Below are 16,823 nucleotides of genomic sequence, written 5' to 3'. Positions count from 1 at the left end.
AGAGAACAAAAAAAACAATAGAGAGGATAAATATCACCAAAAGTTGGTTCTTTGAGAAGATCAACAAGATTGACAAGCCCCTAGCTAGACTGACAAAATCAAAAAGAGAGAAGACCCATATAAACAAAATAATGAATGAAAAAGGTGACATAACTGCAGATCCCGAAGAAATCAAAAAATTGTAAGAGGATACTATGAACAACTGTATGGCAACAAACTGGATAATGTAGAGGAAATGGACAATTTCCTGGAAACATATGAACAACCTAGACTGACCAGAGAAGAAATAGAAGACCTCAATCAACCCATCACAAGCAAAGAGATCCAATCAGTCATCAAAAATCTTCCCACAAATAAATGCCCAGGGCCAGATGGCTTCACAGGGGAATTCTACCAAACTTTCCAGAAAGAACTGACACCAATCTTACTCAAACTCTTTCAAAACATTGAAGAAAATGGAACACTACCTAACTCATTTTATGAAGCTAACATCAATCTAATACCAAAACCAGGCAAAGATGCTACAAAAAAGGAAAACTACCAGCCAATCTCCCTAATGAATATAGATGCAAAAATCCTCAACAAAATACTTGCAAATCGAATCCAAAGACACATTAAAAAAATCATACACCATGACCAAGTGGGGTTCATTCCAGGCATGCAAGGATGGTTCAACATAAGAAAATCAATCAATGTATTACAACACATTAACAATTCGAAAGGGAAAAATCAAATGATCATCTCAATAGATGCTGAAAAAGCATTTGACAAAATCCAACATCGCTTTTTGATAAAAACACTTCAAAAGGTAGGAATTGAAGGAAACTTCCTCAATATGATAAAGAGCATATATGAAAAACCCACAGCCAGCATAGTACTCAATGGTGAGAGACTGAAAGCCTTCCCTCTAAGATCAGGAACAAGACAAGGATGCCCGCTGTCACCACTGTTATTCAACATTGTGCTGGAAGTGCTAGCCAGGGCAATCTGGCAAGACAAAGAAATAAAAGGCATCCAAATTGGAAAGGAAGAAGTAAAACTGTCATTGTTTGCAGATGATATGATCTTATATCTGGAAAACCCTGAGAAATCGACAATACAGCTACTAGAGCTAATAAACAAATTTAGCAAAGTAGCGGGATACAAGGTTAATGCACATAAGTCAGTAATGTTTCTATATGCTAGAAATGAACAAACTGAAGAGACACTCAAGAAAAAGATATCATTTTCAATAGCAACTAAAAAAATCAAGTACCTAGGAATAAACTTAACCAAAGATGTAAAAGACCTATACAAAGAAAACTACGTAACTCTACTAAAAGAAATAGAAGGGGACCTTAAAAGATGGAAAAATATTCCATGTTCATGGATAGGAAGGCTAAATGTCATTAAGATGTCAATTCTACCCAAACTCATCTACAGATTCAATGCAATCCCAATCAAAATTCCAACAACCTACTTTGCAGACTTGGAAAAGCTAGTTATCAAATTTATTTGGAAAGGGAAGATGCCTCGAATTGCTAAAGACACTCTAAAAAAGAAAAACCAAGTGGGAGGACTTACACTCCCTGACTTTGAAGCTTATTATAAAGCCACAGTTGTCAAAACAGCATGGTACTGGCACAAAGATAGACATATAGATCAATGGAATCGAATTGAGAATTCAGAGATAGACCCTCAGATCTATGGCCGACTGATCTTTGATAAGGCCCCCAAAGTCACTGAACTGAGCCATAATGGTCTTTTCAACAAATGGGGCTGGGAGAGTTGGATATCCATATCCAAAAGAATGAAAGAGGACCCCTACCTCACCCCCTACACAAAAATTAACTCAAAATGGACCAAAGATCTCAATATAAAAGAAAGTACCATAAAACTCCTAGAAGATAATGTAGGAAAACATCTTCAAGACCTTGTATTAGGCGGCCACTTCCTAGACTTTACACCCAAAGCACAAGCAACAAAAGAAAAAATAGATAAATGGGAACTCCTCAAGCTTAGAAGTTTCTGCACCTCAAAGGAATTTCTCAAAAAGGTAAAGAGGCAGCCAACTCAATGGGAAAAAATTTTTGGAAACCATGTATCTGACAAAAGACTGATATCTTACATATATAAAGAAATCCTACAACTCAAGGACAATAGTACAGACAGCCCAATTATAAAATGGGCAAAAGATATGAAAAGACAGTTCTCTGAAGAGGAAATACAAATGGCCAAGAAACACATGAAAAAATGTTCAGCTTCACTAGCTATTAGAGAGATGCAAATTAAGACCACAATGAGATACCATCTAACACCGATTAGAGTGGCTGCCATTAAACAAACAGGAAACTACAAATGCTGGAGAAGATGTGGAGAAATTGGAACTCTTATTCATTGCTAGTGGGACTGTATAATGGTTCAGCCACTCTGGAAGTCAGTCTGGCAGTTCCTTAGAAAACTAGATATAGAGTTACCGTTCGATCCAGCAATTGCACTTCTTGGTATATACCCGGAAGATCGGAAAGCAGTGACACGAACAGATATCTGCACACCAATGTTCATAGCAGCATTATTCACAATTGGCAAGAGATGGAAACAACCCAAATGTCCTTCAACAGATGAGTGGATAAATCAAATGTGTTATATACACACGATGGAATACTACACGGCAGTAAGAAGGAACGATCTCGTGAAACATATGACAACATGGATGAACCTTGAAGACATAATGCTGAGCGAAATAAGCCAGGCACAAAAAGAGAAATATTATATGCTACCACTAATGTGAACTTTGAAAAATGTAAAACAAATGGTTTATAATGTAGAATGTAGGGGAACTAGCAATAGAGAGCAATTAAGGAAGGGGGAACAATAATCCAAGAAGAACAGATAAGCTATTTAACGTTCTGGGGATGCCCAGGAATGACTATGGTCTGTTAATTTCTGATGGCTATAGTAGGAACAAGTTCACAGAAATGTTGCTATATTAGGTAACTTTCTTGGGGTAAAGTAGGAACAGGATGGAAGTTAAGCAGTTATCTTAGGTTAGTTGTCTTTTTCTTACTCCCTTGTTATGGTCTCTTTGAAATGTTCTTTTATTGTATGTTTTTGTTTTGTTTTGTTTTTTAATTTTTTTTTTCATACAGTTGATTTAAAAAAGAAAAAAAGTTAAAAAAAAAAAAAAAAAAACAAGGGAAAAAAGATGTAGTGCCCCCTTGAGGAGCCTGTGGAGAATGCATGGGTATTGGCCTACCCCACCTCGATGGTTGCTAACATGACCACAGACATAGGGGACTGGTGGTTTGATGGGTTGAGCCCTCTACCATAGGTTTTACCCTTGGGAAGACGGTTGCTGTAAAGGAGAGGCTAGGCCTCCCTATAATTGTGCCTAAGAACCTCCTCCCGAATGCCTCTTTGTTGCTCAGATGTGGCCCTCTCTCTCTAGCTAAGCCAACTTGAAAGGTGAAATCACTGCCCTCCCCCCTACGTGGGATCAGACACCCAGGGGAGGGAATCTCCCTGGCAACGTGGAATATGACTCCCAGGGAGGAATGTTGACCTGGCATCGTGGGACGGAGAACATCTTCTTGACCAAAAGGGGGATGTGAAAGGAAATGAAATAAGCTTCAGTGGCAGAGAGATTCCAAAAGGAGCCGAGAGGTCACTCTGGTGGGCACTCTTACGCACAATTTAGACAACCCTTTTTAGGTTCTAAAGAATTGGGGTAGCTGGTGGTGGATACCTGAAACTATCAAACTACAACCCAGAACCCATGAATCTCGAAGACAATTGTATAAAAATGTAGCTTATGAGGGGTGACAATGGGATTGGGAAAGCCATAAGGACCACACTCCACTTTGTCTAGTTTAGGGATGGATGAGTAGAAAAATAGGAGAAGGAAACAAACAAACAAACAGACAAAGGTACCCAGTGTTCTTTTTTACTTCAATTGCTCTTTTTCACTTTAATTATTATTCTTGTTATTTTTGTGTGTGTGCTAATGAAGGTAAGGTGTCAGGGATTGATTTAGGTGATGAATGTACAACTATGTAATGGTACTGTGAACAATCGAATGTACGATTTGTTTTGTATGACTGCGTGGTATGTGAATATATCTCAATAAAATGAAGATTAAAAAAAAAAAAAAAAAGATGCATGAGCCACTAACATGGCCAAGGGGAAGACCATGCTTTCCAGTCACACCTGTTCCCTGCAGTTGCCAAAACTCAATTGATGGAGAGAGGGCAGGTCCCATCTCGGACATCAAAGTTGCACAACCAATCACAAAGCAAATCAGAACCTGCACCAGCCAGCCTCCAACACAGTGCTTGGCTAGAAATAGCTTCTGTGGGCAGAACTACCACTCTGGTACTGAAGCCTCCACTCTCAAATCCCTCTATCCACTAAATAAACAGGAAAGATGATCACTCAACTAACACTTTTCATGCCCCAGCTTTATCCAAGAAGTTAGGTGAGAGGAAGAGCCCAGCCTTATCCAGAACTCCCCAGGGAAACATTCCTAGACAAGTAAATCTCCTTTCAGAAGCACTAATATTCCATACGTGTTATATTCACTGAATTTTAGCAAGCACAATAACAGGCAGTTTTGTTGTCCAGATATCACCAATGCCAAATCTGGCTGCCTTCATCTACTCACTCCTTAATCCCACCTCTACGTACTGCAGTTCATCACATGTAACAGCATAATTTTTATTTTTTAAAGGTCCACAAAAATGACAAGCACTGATCTTACATATGGCTGTAATTTATTTTTATTAATGAGTAATATGTACTCAGTACAGAATTCAGAAGTACAAAAGTACAGTGAAAAGTAAGCCTCTTGCCCCTTCCCTCTCCCAGCTGCCTGACTCTCCTGTCCAGAAGCAATCTCTGTTACCAATATATCGAGTATCCTTCCAGAGATACTGCATGGGATAAAAAGTATACTAATGGATAACTGTAGAAAGAAGTCTAATCGAATATCCTCCCTCAGAAAGGCAGAAAACAGAGAGAGAGGGGAAAGGAGGGAGAGAAAGAACGTGAGCATGCTATTTGACAACTGCTATTTCCTGGTGGCGCTGCTTTGGTCTGTTTCTATGTTGCATTTGCAGCTTCGAATAAACAAAGTCAGCCCTCATTTTTAAAAATGCTTTTTGTCTAATGCACCAAATATCAAAAGGTAGGTCCCAGAATGGGAGGAAAAGTGCCTGCCATAGCTGTTCAAAGCCTGCTGCCCCAGACACATTAAAAATGTATGAGCTAGTATCTGTGGTCCTTGGAGATGGAACCATTTAAATATAAAGAAACAGACTAAAGCACTACAAGGAAAAATGCAGAGCCTCACTTGCAATGAAAGAAAATGCAAATTACAGCAACCTGAAGGTATCACAATATACCTTTCAAAGAAGAAAAAAAGAAGAAAATGATAAAACCCAGTGTTGTCCAGAACAACAGGAAAGAATTACACTTGAACTCTACATGTGACAGTTCTACAAATTTAACCAATCATTTAGAAGAGCAGTCGGACAATAAGACAAGCTATGGTTCTATCTGGACTTTTGGACCTGGTAATTCCAGTTTGGAAAATACAGTCCAAGGAAATAATCCAAAAAGAAAAAATTTAAAAGGACTTTGTATAAAAATGTCCATAGCAACACAATTAGTTATAAAGAAAAATTAAAACAATCCAAATGGGAGACTGGTGTGGTGTATTAACAAGAAAGAATGTTACACGGCCATTTAAAATGACAAGGATATTGACAATATAAACACATAGAAATGTGCACATGAAATAAGTGAAAACAGCCCTCAAGATGTATACTTTGATAACATCATATGGTATACTCTATGCTTTAACAATCATATAGAGACTAATAAAAATTCAAAAGAACTTAGGGATTTAAATTAATAATCATGAAGTTTTTACAGGTTTTTTTTTTCTGCTGCTGTTAGTTGCTTGTTAATAAATGCCTTCAGCAGCGTCATAATCATCACCAACATCACTTCTTAAGCAAATCCTAATCCCAACCTTAGGTGAATGGAATGGTATCAAATGCCTCTGCTTCTTATGAAGCATGAGAAAAAAGAAAGTGTTGGCTCAAACTTGTTTGAACAGCTTCTTTAAAAAGGCCAAGTCATCTTCAGTCAGCTCCAAAATACTCTTCTAAATTCTAAGCGGGCAAAATATAACCAAATTTTTAACTAATGTTTATTACAGAGGGTATATCGGTTTTAGATTAAACATACCATATATACAGCTGCACTTTTGTGTGACATATGTACACTTTAGAATAACATTATTTAACATGTGCCATATGGTTTTATCCCTTTATAGGCATAGCACGTAATTTCAGGTTTTTTAATGATTCATCTTGGGACCAGTGTATCTTTGGTGACATACTATTGTTCATGCTTAACTTAAAGAATAGCAAATGCTCATCACAAACATAACTGTTGAGTATTTCCTGCTGAAAAATATGACCTGCTTTTATCACCAATTTTATGATAGAGTTTCCAGTAACACTTGCAGAAATCAGGAAACTCTTATTTAGTAAAGGAAGAATTCCAGGTTAAGTCCTTCATAGTGCAAATAATCATACCCAAAACTAAATCTTCTAAGTTTACATATTCAGATAAAAGATACCAGGAGAGTAATGGAAAAGTTCTAAAAATTGAAAAAAAAATTGTGGTGATGGATGCACACCTTATGATGGTACCGTGGGCAACTGATTGTGCAATTTGGACCTTTGGATAATTGTATGGTATGTGAACAATATCAATAAAATTAAATTTAAAACAAAACAAAACAAAAAAAGTGTTCAGCTGGAGTTCATATCAGGAATATCAGACTGGGAAAAACATCCAACAGGAATGCTTTACAACACAATTCAACCATGAATTCATTGTTTTGCCTACTAAACTATTAATGAAATATAAATTAAAACGTTTGATTGTGAAGTGATCTGGCATTGCTGAATGCAGAATTTTGTAATGAGTTATAGGCAAGGAAATCAAAGTTTTTCTCAATGTCCTTGCAAATATTTATGAAGTAAAAGCTGTAGCTGAAAATTCAAAAAACAAAAACAAACAAACAAACAAAAAAGATACCAGGAAACATTTGACTTTAGTCTTTAGTCATAACAGCACAGTACAGAGTACTGTATCCTTCACTGGAATACCATTTAGACAATGACCAGGTTATACCCTTCCAAAAGAGTTTTAAAACGTGTACAGAAGGGATGTCCTGTACCAGCTAAAGATTATTTCCAATTTAGGATTCAATATGTCCATAAACTGCCCAGACAGGTACTTAAAGGTACATGCCCCAATAGGCTAAAAGAAGCTAAAAAGGACAGGATGTCAGACAGACTTGGATGTTAATTAGGACACATCAAATAAATATTGATACACTGAGCATGAAAGGGCATTCTTAACGAGCTCGTCATTTCAATGGGGCTGTTTAGCTTTGAAGACACTGGGAAATTGCCCACCAATGAATTCCAACTCTCCTTTGTGAAGTGAACCTTCCCTTTACCTACCCCGCCTCCCCCAACATGAAAGGAACAAGCAGAAATTCACTGTTCCTGAAGGTTAACTAAAACCAGTGGCCAGCTGGTTGTTTCAGACTAGGCCAAGTGCAGGGTGTCTATGTGCCTCTCAGATCTCTGATTGCAGGGGGCGTAATCGACTGATGGCTCCAGCTGCTGAGCTCTGAAATCCACCACTGCATTTTCAACCAAGACCAAATTTCCAGGGCTGCCCTCAGCCAATGCTTGAGTGTGGCAGAGATATTAAGGTAGGCCATTCCTGGGAGACACAGGAATCCCCTAACAAGCAACTTTAGGTCAGGGATGCTGTCAGGAAGAACCCAAACCTCACAGAGGATTGGCAAGGAGTAAGCCTGCCACTATTTATAGGTGTTGAAAGCAGACAGTGAGTCTTAAAGGGTTAGAACAAGACAGTTTATTCCTCACAGCACAGCCAACAGCAGGAGTATGGTAGTTCCACCAGTTTCCCTGCCCCCAAGTGCCTTATGGCAATGTGCTGGGCTCAGGTGGATGCTCACAGGCAATGGGTTGCCCCACAGCTGAGAAACCTGGGTCCAAGGGTCCAGCCATTTTTGAGCAGTGAGCAAACAGACCAATCCCCTCCCCTGGGAAGTGAGCAGCTGCACAGTAGTCACCTTGCCCTACTTGGTTGCCTGCGGGGCCAGCTACAGAAATGGCGCAGTATCAGGAGGCAGATAAGCCTTGCAGTGTAAAACACTCACCAAGAACATGCAGGGATGCTCAGGGCCCATGGTGGACTGCCTCTCCCAACACACACCCTATTTGTTTTGCCAAAACATTCTAAGAACTACACTGTAGTCTAAGACTTCTCCCACCCACCCTTCCTTTCTTGCTTCTCTCCCCTACAGAAGTCAGACCTGCATCGAATCTGCCAGCTCACCCAGACTCCTCTGCTCCCCTCTCAATTTTCCTCACAGGGGTTTTCCCTAATCAATCTCCTGCATGTCTAATCTAGTCTTGGTTTCTGCTTCTCAGAGAACCTAAACTAGCACAAATGGTGCCAGGAGTGGTTCCAGAAAATAGGCTAGGGTAAGGTGGAGTTCTGGGACAGCCTCACTCACTGCCCAGCAGGTAAAATGGATACAGTCCTGAGGGGTATGTGGGGCACAGACAATCCCAGGCACAGGGTAGCAAATCAACTGCTAAATATTTCTCTGGAGATGACTTGAGGAAACATAGAAGAATGACCTTACAGGCCTGCTGATTCAGACTTTTGAAAAATATGGGAGGAATAAGGCCTACAAAGACAGCAGAAATGACTAGATACTGTTAAGTTGTGTGGATGCCCTGCAGAAGGATAATGAGAAATGAATGACAGTTAACAAGCAATTCAAGATTAAGTATAAGGACCAGAGGACTTCTGTGATCGCATAGAGAGAGGCCCTTATCTCCAACAGTGGGGAAGTGGACATAGCTGAGCAACAAAGAGAAGATCTTGCAGAATACCAGACTACATGTTCAACATCAAATACAAAGCAGGTCTGCTCTGCTGAAGTCAGGGCCCTCGTTGGGAAAACCTGGGACTGACCTGAAACGGGATGGGGACATCTGGCTGGACATTGGCTCTACAGTAACCCCTGCCCAACCCTTGGTTTGCAGGAGGCCTACTCTCCCCTAATAAGAGCTAGCACTTGTCCTGGGTTGGAAGATGCTGCAGAAGCCATCCCTCCACACGGCAACATGTACCCCCATGGTGTTGCCCCCAATGCCCACCCCCCAGTTGCTATGCTGATAAGCAGGGCTAAAAAGTGCTGGAGCTAATAAAGGAAAAGAAGTCATCCACCAAAGAACTATGAGAATTAGCTGGCATGTACTGGCAAGAGCCAAGGGAGTACCCTGGATTTGGATTTTGAGAGTGTAGTATCAAGACAGCTGGAATATAAGACAAGAAAATCAAGAATTCGTAGACTTGGGAGCACTTTCTCAAGAGACAGGATTTAACCATCTGGGACCAATACCCACTTACTTGGTTGTACATACACCAGGGAAAGGAGAGTCCCAAACATTTCAAGAACACTGGACTCAAAATCTGAGTTGACATTGGTTCCTGAAGCCCTGAAGCATCACCATGCCTCATGTTAGCCTGGAAGCTTATGACCAATAACTGAAGTCCTCGCTGCTGGCTCTGCAGACATGGCCAGTGGTCATTTTCCCGGTCCCCAAGTGTGTAATTGGAATTGATATACCTGGTGGTTGGTGTAACCCCCACATGGGTCCTTGGTTTGTAGGGTAAGAGAATAAGAGCTATCACAGTGAGGAAAGCCAAGTGGAAACCTCTGAAACTGCCCCCAACCACCTCCTGCATGGACAAAATAGTAAATTGTGATGGTTAGTTTTATGTGTCAATTTGGCTAGGCTACAGCATTATTCAATCAAACACTAATCTTAGTGTCTCTGTGATGGTATTTTGTAGATGTGACTAACATCTAAAATCAGTTGACGTTAACTAAAGGCAATTACCCTCAGTAATGTGGGTGGGCTTCATCCAATCAGGTGAAGGCCTTAAAAGCAAAACTGGGGTTTCCCTGAGGAAGAAATTCCACTTGTGGACTCAGTCTCAGCTCCTGCCCAGGTTTCCAGCCTGCAGGCCTGCCCTATCAGATTTCTCGCTTGCCTAGTCAGACCCCATAATCACATTGTCAATTTCTCACAAAAAAAATGTATCTAATCTATCTAAGCTCCTACCAGATGTTTCTCTGGTAGAACCCTGATGGATACATAAATCAAAAGCAGTATTATATCCCAGGGGAGATGGAATAGATCAATGCCACTATTAAAGACCTGAAGGATGCGAAAGAGGTGACCCTATTATATCTCTGCACATATCTCTGCACCTATGGCCATATGGGGTTTTCCATACAACCAGCTGAAGGAAGAAAAAGCTTGAGCTTGGTTTACAGATGGGACAGCTCAACATGTGGGTACAAGCTTAAGATGGATGGTATCTGCATTACAGCCACATTTGGGGGCAGAAGGGAAAATCTTCCTGATGGATGGAGCTGTAGGTGGTGCACTTGACTATCATTTGGTATTGAAGTGGTCTGAAGTGAGACTTTTTATAGAATGTGTATACAGACTCCTGGGCGGTGGCCAAGAACCTTGCCATCTAGTTGGGAGTCTGGAAGGAAAAGGACTGGAAGATAGAGACAAGGAGGTCAGGTATAAAGGCATGTGGATGGACACATGGGAGTAGGCAAAGTGTGGAGATATTTCTATCACACATTAACATCTATCAGAGAGCACCCACGTGAAGGAGATGATCGACAACCAAGTGGACAAAACGACTCAGGCAGGTAACGTGGGCCTTCGTCACTGGCTACCACAGAACTGGCAGGATGGGCACATGAACAGAGAGGCCACAGAAGCTGAGATGCAGGCCCAACAGCAAGAACTCCTGCTTACCAAGGCTGATTTAGCAGGACTCCTGTGACAGGTGCCTTTGCCTCAAGGACTCGCCATCAGCCTTGCCAGAACTTTCTTAGAACTGTACTGCATTCCAAGAGTTTTCCTACCCACTTTTCCTTCCTTCCCTCTCTCCTCCACAGAGGTTGGCCCTGCATCAAGTCTGGCAGAAGGCAGGAGCTAATCAGATGAAGAAAATGAATTCTGGGAGAGAAGAGGGGGGCGGTAGCTCAGACAATGAGTTCTAGAATCCCATAGTTCTGGCTTACTATGTGGACCTAAGGAAGTCAGTTAATGTCTCTGCACTTTACTTTCCTTAGCTGTGTATTGGTTGGTGGGAGGGTGATGGTAAATCTCTGGGAAGCTATGTACAAGCTCTTTAGCAGTGAATGGCAAGCAATAACAGTAATTCTCATAAGCATCAGGGAAAAAGATATGGAAAATGAGTTTAAAGGTGGAGATATGCAGTGGAGCTGACCAAGTATTCCCATTTCAGCAAGAACAGCTGATTAAAAAGGGGACTAAGTCCAGAGGGTACCTGGTATATATGGAACATAAAAAAGGGAGCTGGCTAGCCAAAAGGTGGAATCAATCCAAATGTCCATCAGCAGATGAATGGATAAACAAATTATGGTATGTATATACAATGGAATATTACTCAGTCAAAAAAAGGAATGAAGTTCTGATATGTGCTACAACATAGATGAACCTCGAAAATATTATGGTAAGTGAAAGAAGCCAGACACAAAGGTCACACATATTGTATGATTCTACTTATATGAAATATCCAGAGAGACAGAATGCAAACTGGTGATTATCAGGGGCTAGAAGGAGGGGGGAATGGGATGTGTTTAATAGGTATGGAGTTTTCTTTTAGGGTAATGAAAATGTTTTGGAACCAGATAGAGGTGGTGGTTGCACAAGACCGCGAATGTACTGAACGTACTAAATACCACAGAACTGTTCACTTTAAAATGATTTAATTTACTTTATGTGAATATAAACTTCATAAAAATATAAATAAATACATCACAAGGAAAAAAGATGGAGAAACATATCAACCCCCCCTCCCCCCAAAAAAGAAAGAAAAATGACATTTAAAAATTCAAGAAAACGGTGGGTGGGGAGCTGGCTGATCTTAACAGTGGCACCAAGCTGTCCTAACTTAGTAAGCCACACTCCTCTACTCTACAGTCCTACTTGCTAACTGGAAAGATCTACAATGCTGGATTCAAAACATCTAGCACAAAGACTAAAATTGGCTGGCATTTCCGCTTTGCTGGCAATCTCCTCATAAATTCTCTAAGTACAAGTGTATGCCCAGAGACAATGGACTGTGTTAAAAAATTCAAGATTATTTGGCTGTTGGAACGACAAGCTTCTCCCAATGACTCTAATATTCAAGGGATTAAAAAAACTTCAGCCCCAGGACTTTTTACGTAGAAATAGTAAAAGCATAACTGGTTCATTTCCAAATCTAATGAGCAGCTGAGCAAGCAGCAGCTTCAGTGGTGCTTTCGGTCACTGGGATTGGAGGGCTCCCAGTCCCGGGAGTGCCTGGCCCTTTTATACCTATGGGGTTTCGCTCGGCTCCTACTTCTACTTCTATGACTGTGCCCTTCTGAACGACCACTGTGCCGGCTAGAATGTGGGTTTGAGCTTCGACCTCTTTCCCTATCCCTGTACTTTTCCTCCCTTTCCTCCCTCCTGCTTGAGGTCTTGTGGTCATGCCTGGGTTTCTCCTTTCTCGACTCCCTCTCTAGGCCCTCTGCTCTGTCATGGGAAGTAATCCTGGCCTCGGAGGACCTGGAGTAGTGCTTCCACCCCTCTCTGGACTCTGACTTGTGACCCTTCTCTGAGTTCTTGCTGCTGTGCTTTTTAGAGCCAGGGTCATCTTTTTCCTTTAACATCTTGCTTCTGGGTGGTAAGGAGGAGGACGGCTGTTCTGCCTGTGCCTCCCTGACAGACTTCTCTTTGTCTTTCTTTTTTTTCTTCTTTTCCTTTTTGTCTGGAGGAAAAAAGGAGGCCATCAATGAGAAGGAAAAACAAAAGAACTCCCTCAGAAATGTTCCTTTCTTAAAATACAGGTGGCATAGTTCAAAACTGTTGACATGCTGGGAGATGGTGAATGTGCAAAAGGAAAACATCCTTGGCAGTGGCATGAAGCAGACATGATCAACACTTTCAGAAAAGTGCCTCAGCAAAGCCAAGGTGGGTATCTGCACCCTTGATATGTCAAGTTGCTGCATAAAGCAATCCCTGTGCTCTCCGGGCAAGGAACCTCTACCTACAGTTGAGGTCCAGCTCTCAATCTGATTTGATCACTAGGGTATTATGGGCCCAGAATATCATTTCATCCCACCCCTTTATATCACATTGATTACACTATTCAGAACAGAACTTCCTCAAGCTTTAATGAGCTACGGACTGTGGTTAATCAAATCAACATTTCCAGTAATGATGACTCTGAATATTAAGCAGCTTGTGACAAAAGTAGTTACAGACCTCATAATCTAACTTTTATGTCTCCTATTCAAAAGTTTGAGAGGTAGGTAAATCAAACATCTTCTCTTTCTCCAATAAAAGAGACTAAATTAACGTTGCTTTTTACGTTTGAGAAAGTAAAAATTAGCTTGGACTGAGAAAGTAAAAATTTGCCCTGCAAGACATCAGGCCAGGTAACAGACACAGATAAAACCAGCTGCAAAGTTAAAAGAAACAATAATTCTCCCAAGTACATGCTATGGCTATAAAGTGTCTCATTAAGTCGTGTTCTTTAAGAGACTATTGCTTTCTTACCCACTGAGAAAACTGGTTCTCTAAAAGCATGGACAATCTGAAAATTTTCTGTGTGAAAGTATATCAATAAGAATGAAATATTCATGCTCTTGCCTGGAGGATTTAAGTCACTTTGACACAGAGAAGCAGTGGCAACACAGGTACAGAGCTTAAGATAAAGGGTTTCTGAACAAAGCAGCATATATTTACATTAACTTTGTAGTTGCCAAAGAATTGGGACCCTGGGTCCACTTTGTAGCCCAGACATGATGCTGACTCCTTTTCAGAGTCCTGCTTTGCTTTGAGCCTTTGAAAAACTCTGCTTCATTGATATTTCACCTAAAGTCCACCCTTCCCTAAAATCCTGTAGTAACTTTAACTTTTCTGCTGTTTAGTGAGACAATGCTAGTCCAGTTTTGCTCGATGCAACAAGTCAATAAACCCGAATTGGTTGGACTACAGGTTTGTCCCTGGTAGTCCTAGGCTTAGACACATGTTGTGACCCTCAACTGATGCATTCCCCTTCCCAGTTAAAATAAGATTCCCCACACCTTCCCCTTTCACACTTGAGTTGATTATCAATTATCAATGAATGTTAGGAAGAGCAGACACTAAGATTACCCAGAATCTTCTCCAAAGTCTCAATGACTTACCGTTTTTGTGCTTTTTCGTGGGTTTCTCATCTTCAGAGCCCTCAGACAAGTTTGGTGAGGGGGTGTAAGCCCCACAGCCCTTGTCCTGAAGCTCTTTGGTCACATTATCCATGTCTTCTGAGTCCTTAAGAGCCCGATAGTTAGACACGTGATCTACTCGGATAGTTCTTCCTTTGATCTAAGCAAGATAGGCAAAGTTTTAGCAAAGACAGCCCTCATATCAAACTATGTGTACTCGGTTGCAGAGTAACATGGTTTGAACCACAATCATTACCTTCTAACTAGTTATATTTCTGGGGAAATCTCTAAGGCAGACCTGTCAATCTGGTCACATTAGTATACCTAGATATTGGCCCAGGGCAATATTGGCCCCTGAGGCAGTTGTACCAGCAGCCTCATCCATCTCCACCAGTGTGCCATATAAATATCATCCTGTTTTGCATGGGCCATGAAGTGAAAAGGGCTGGAAAGGACTACTCCAAAGCACAAGTACCAGGGAATAATGCGAGAGTTTAGATGCACAATGAATGATTCACCCTCAATCTGTAACATAGTTTACAGTGAAACATCTCCTGGCAAAGGCCGGCTGCTAGAATTCCCAAAATCCAGCTCAGTGCTATAACTGCTTTCTCAGATGTCTAGCACAACAATTAGGATGAGACAAAGTTGGCCCAAAAGTTGAAAGGGCGGAAGGAATCTAGAAAAAACTGCTTTCTTTTTTATTAAGCCTTTACACTGATCTACCCCTACCACTGAGACAACTGGCTCATACTGGTATTTCTGGTGTGTGTAACAACTCTCCAAGTGAATAACAACAACAACAAAAAACATTCTATTTTCAAGCAGACTCACTCTATAGGCAAAGTCATCAAAAAACTTGAAAGTCTGGCTTTTATCCATTTTTCCAATACAAGAAAAAGATTTTTATTCTTTATTTTTTATTCTCCCTTAAAAGTCAAGCTTAGGACCTTATCCCACCCTGTCCTACAGTCTCCGGCTGTTCCATAGTGGTCTAATCAGTGACAGGCACTCCAAGTCGAGTCACCCCACCTACCCACCCTGTGACAACGCTCATTCAACTGCAATGTTTGTCCTAAATGGGTGCAGAGACTATGTGGAACATAGATAAACCTGATTTGCCCCATCCCCTTTCTCTCTGCTCAGTGCCTCCCTTATAAAGGTGGGGTAAAAGGAAAGAGAGCAGAGAAAGTTTAAGAATGAGTGACTTTTGTAGAGTTTGTCATTGGATTTTAACTCGGGAATTTCCAGGGTCCAGTGTGCTGGGTCAATGGAGATATATGATGGACATACACAGCTATGACCTAGGTCCTAAAGCCATGATGTGGCACCAAGGCAAACCCCTGACACAGGACAACGTGAAAGAGCAAGGTTTGCTAGTCTATTCATTCTCCAAAGCACCAGAGATGAGAGTGGGGGTGGGGAGGAATGATGAGAAATAGAGGTGGGAGGAGGGGATGGTACCAATGCTCCTGGGGAGAGAGTTTGCTAATAGACGAGAGAAAGGAACAAGTCTCCGCAGGGCCATGAGCCAATGGAATTATTCCTGGAATCACTTCCTGGCCAGTGTGTCCCCACACCTCTGCAAACTTCTCAGCACTCCCCATTGGCCTGTATTGCCCTTGAGCCCTATAAGGTCCAGGTGGAAAGTGAAATCTAACCCCTACCCACAGAAAAAGTTCAACCAACTCCTGCTTAATTAGCATGCTTACCTTGATCCCATTAAAATTGTCGACAGCCAGAATTGTGCTCCTCTGGTCTTCATAGCAGAGGAAACAGAATCCTTTGGATTTCCCAGTCTTCTTGTCCCGCACGAGATTAATGTTAACAATCTCCCCATATCTATATATTTTATAAAAGAGTAAGACACTACTGATTTAAAAATATAAAAACTTTCAAATCAGATGAAAAAACAAAATTCACACAATATAGTCTTAACATGGGAGACATTTCTAGAACAGGACAACACAGAAAGGGTGAAAATAAAATTTAGACAAGGATATATAGCAGGAACACCCAATCAAAAAAATGAGTGGCAATCTTGACACAGAAGATAAGTTCAAGGCAAAAAAAAGCATTAAATGATAATAAGAGGGTTACTGTATATTGAAAATAGTAAAAAAAAAAAAAAAAAAATACATAATATGTAACACAGGTCTAGGTCATGAAATTTTATGCATCAATTAACAAAACAAAAATTTTAATTAAAAAATTATTATAAATACAAAGAGAAACTACTAGAGAAAGTTATGGAAGATTTTTACACACTGCTTTAAATTTATAACACATGAAGTTGACAAAAATAAAATAAGGTCAGAAGAAACAAGGAATAAAACATTAGTAATTAATATATAATCATATACATGTATAAATAAATAATCAGTAATTAATGTAATAATTACATTATTAAGTATCAGTAAGG

At 40.6% G+C, this 16,823-nt stretch overlaps 1 protein-coding gene across 4 annotated transcripts in view; it reads right to left on the bottom strand.

Moving 5' to 3' along the window:
* The window catches only part of RBMX2 (RNA binding motif protein X-linked 2), a 52,888-nt gene that overhangs the window by 29,912 nt on the left and 6,153 nt on the right, over nt 1-16,823 (bottom strand). For 3 of the 4 annotated variants that reach the window (XM_037821908.1, XM_037821909.1, XM_037821910.1), the window contains exons 4-5: nt 16,114-16,243; nt 14,384-14,561 (exon numbers count right to left, since the gene is read on the bottom strand). In XM_037821908.1, the coding sequence (XP_037677836.1) occupies nt 14,384-14,561; nt 16,114-16,243 (308 nt within the window). Of the gene's footprint in view, nt 1-11,962; nt 12,961-14,383; nt 14,562-16,113; nt 16,244-16,823 lie in introns of those variants that run through there. The other variant, XM_037821907.1, reaches the window with a different exon arrangement.

This window comes from Choloepus didactylus, chromosome X (genome assembly GCF_015220235.1).
Source record: "Choloepus didactylus isolate mChoDid1 chromosome X, mChoDid1.pri, whole genome shotgun sequence".
Lineage (NCBI taxonomy): Eukaryota > Metazoa > Chordata > Mammalia > Pilosa > Megalonychidae > Choloepus > Choloepus didactylus.
The sequence above is the reverse complement of the archived record's forward strand: the minus strand, read 5'-3'. Positions and strand labels throughout refer to the sequence as shown.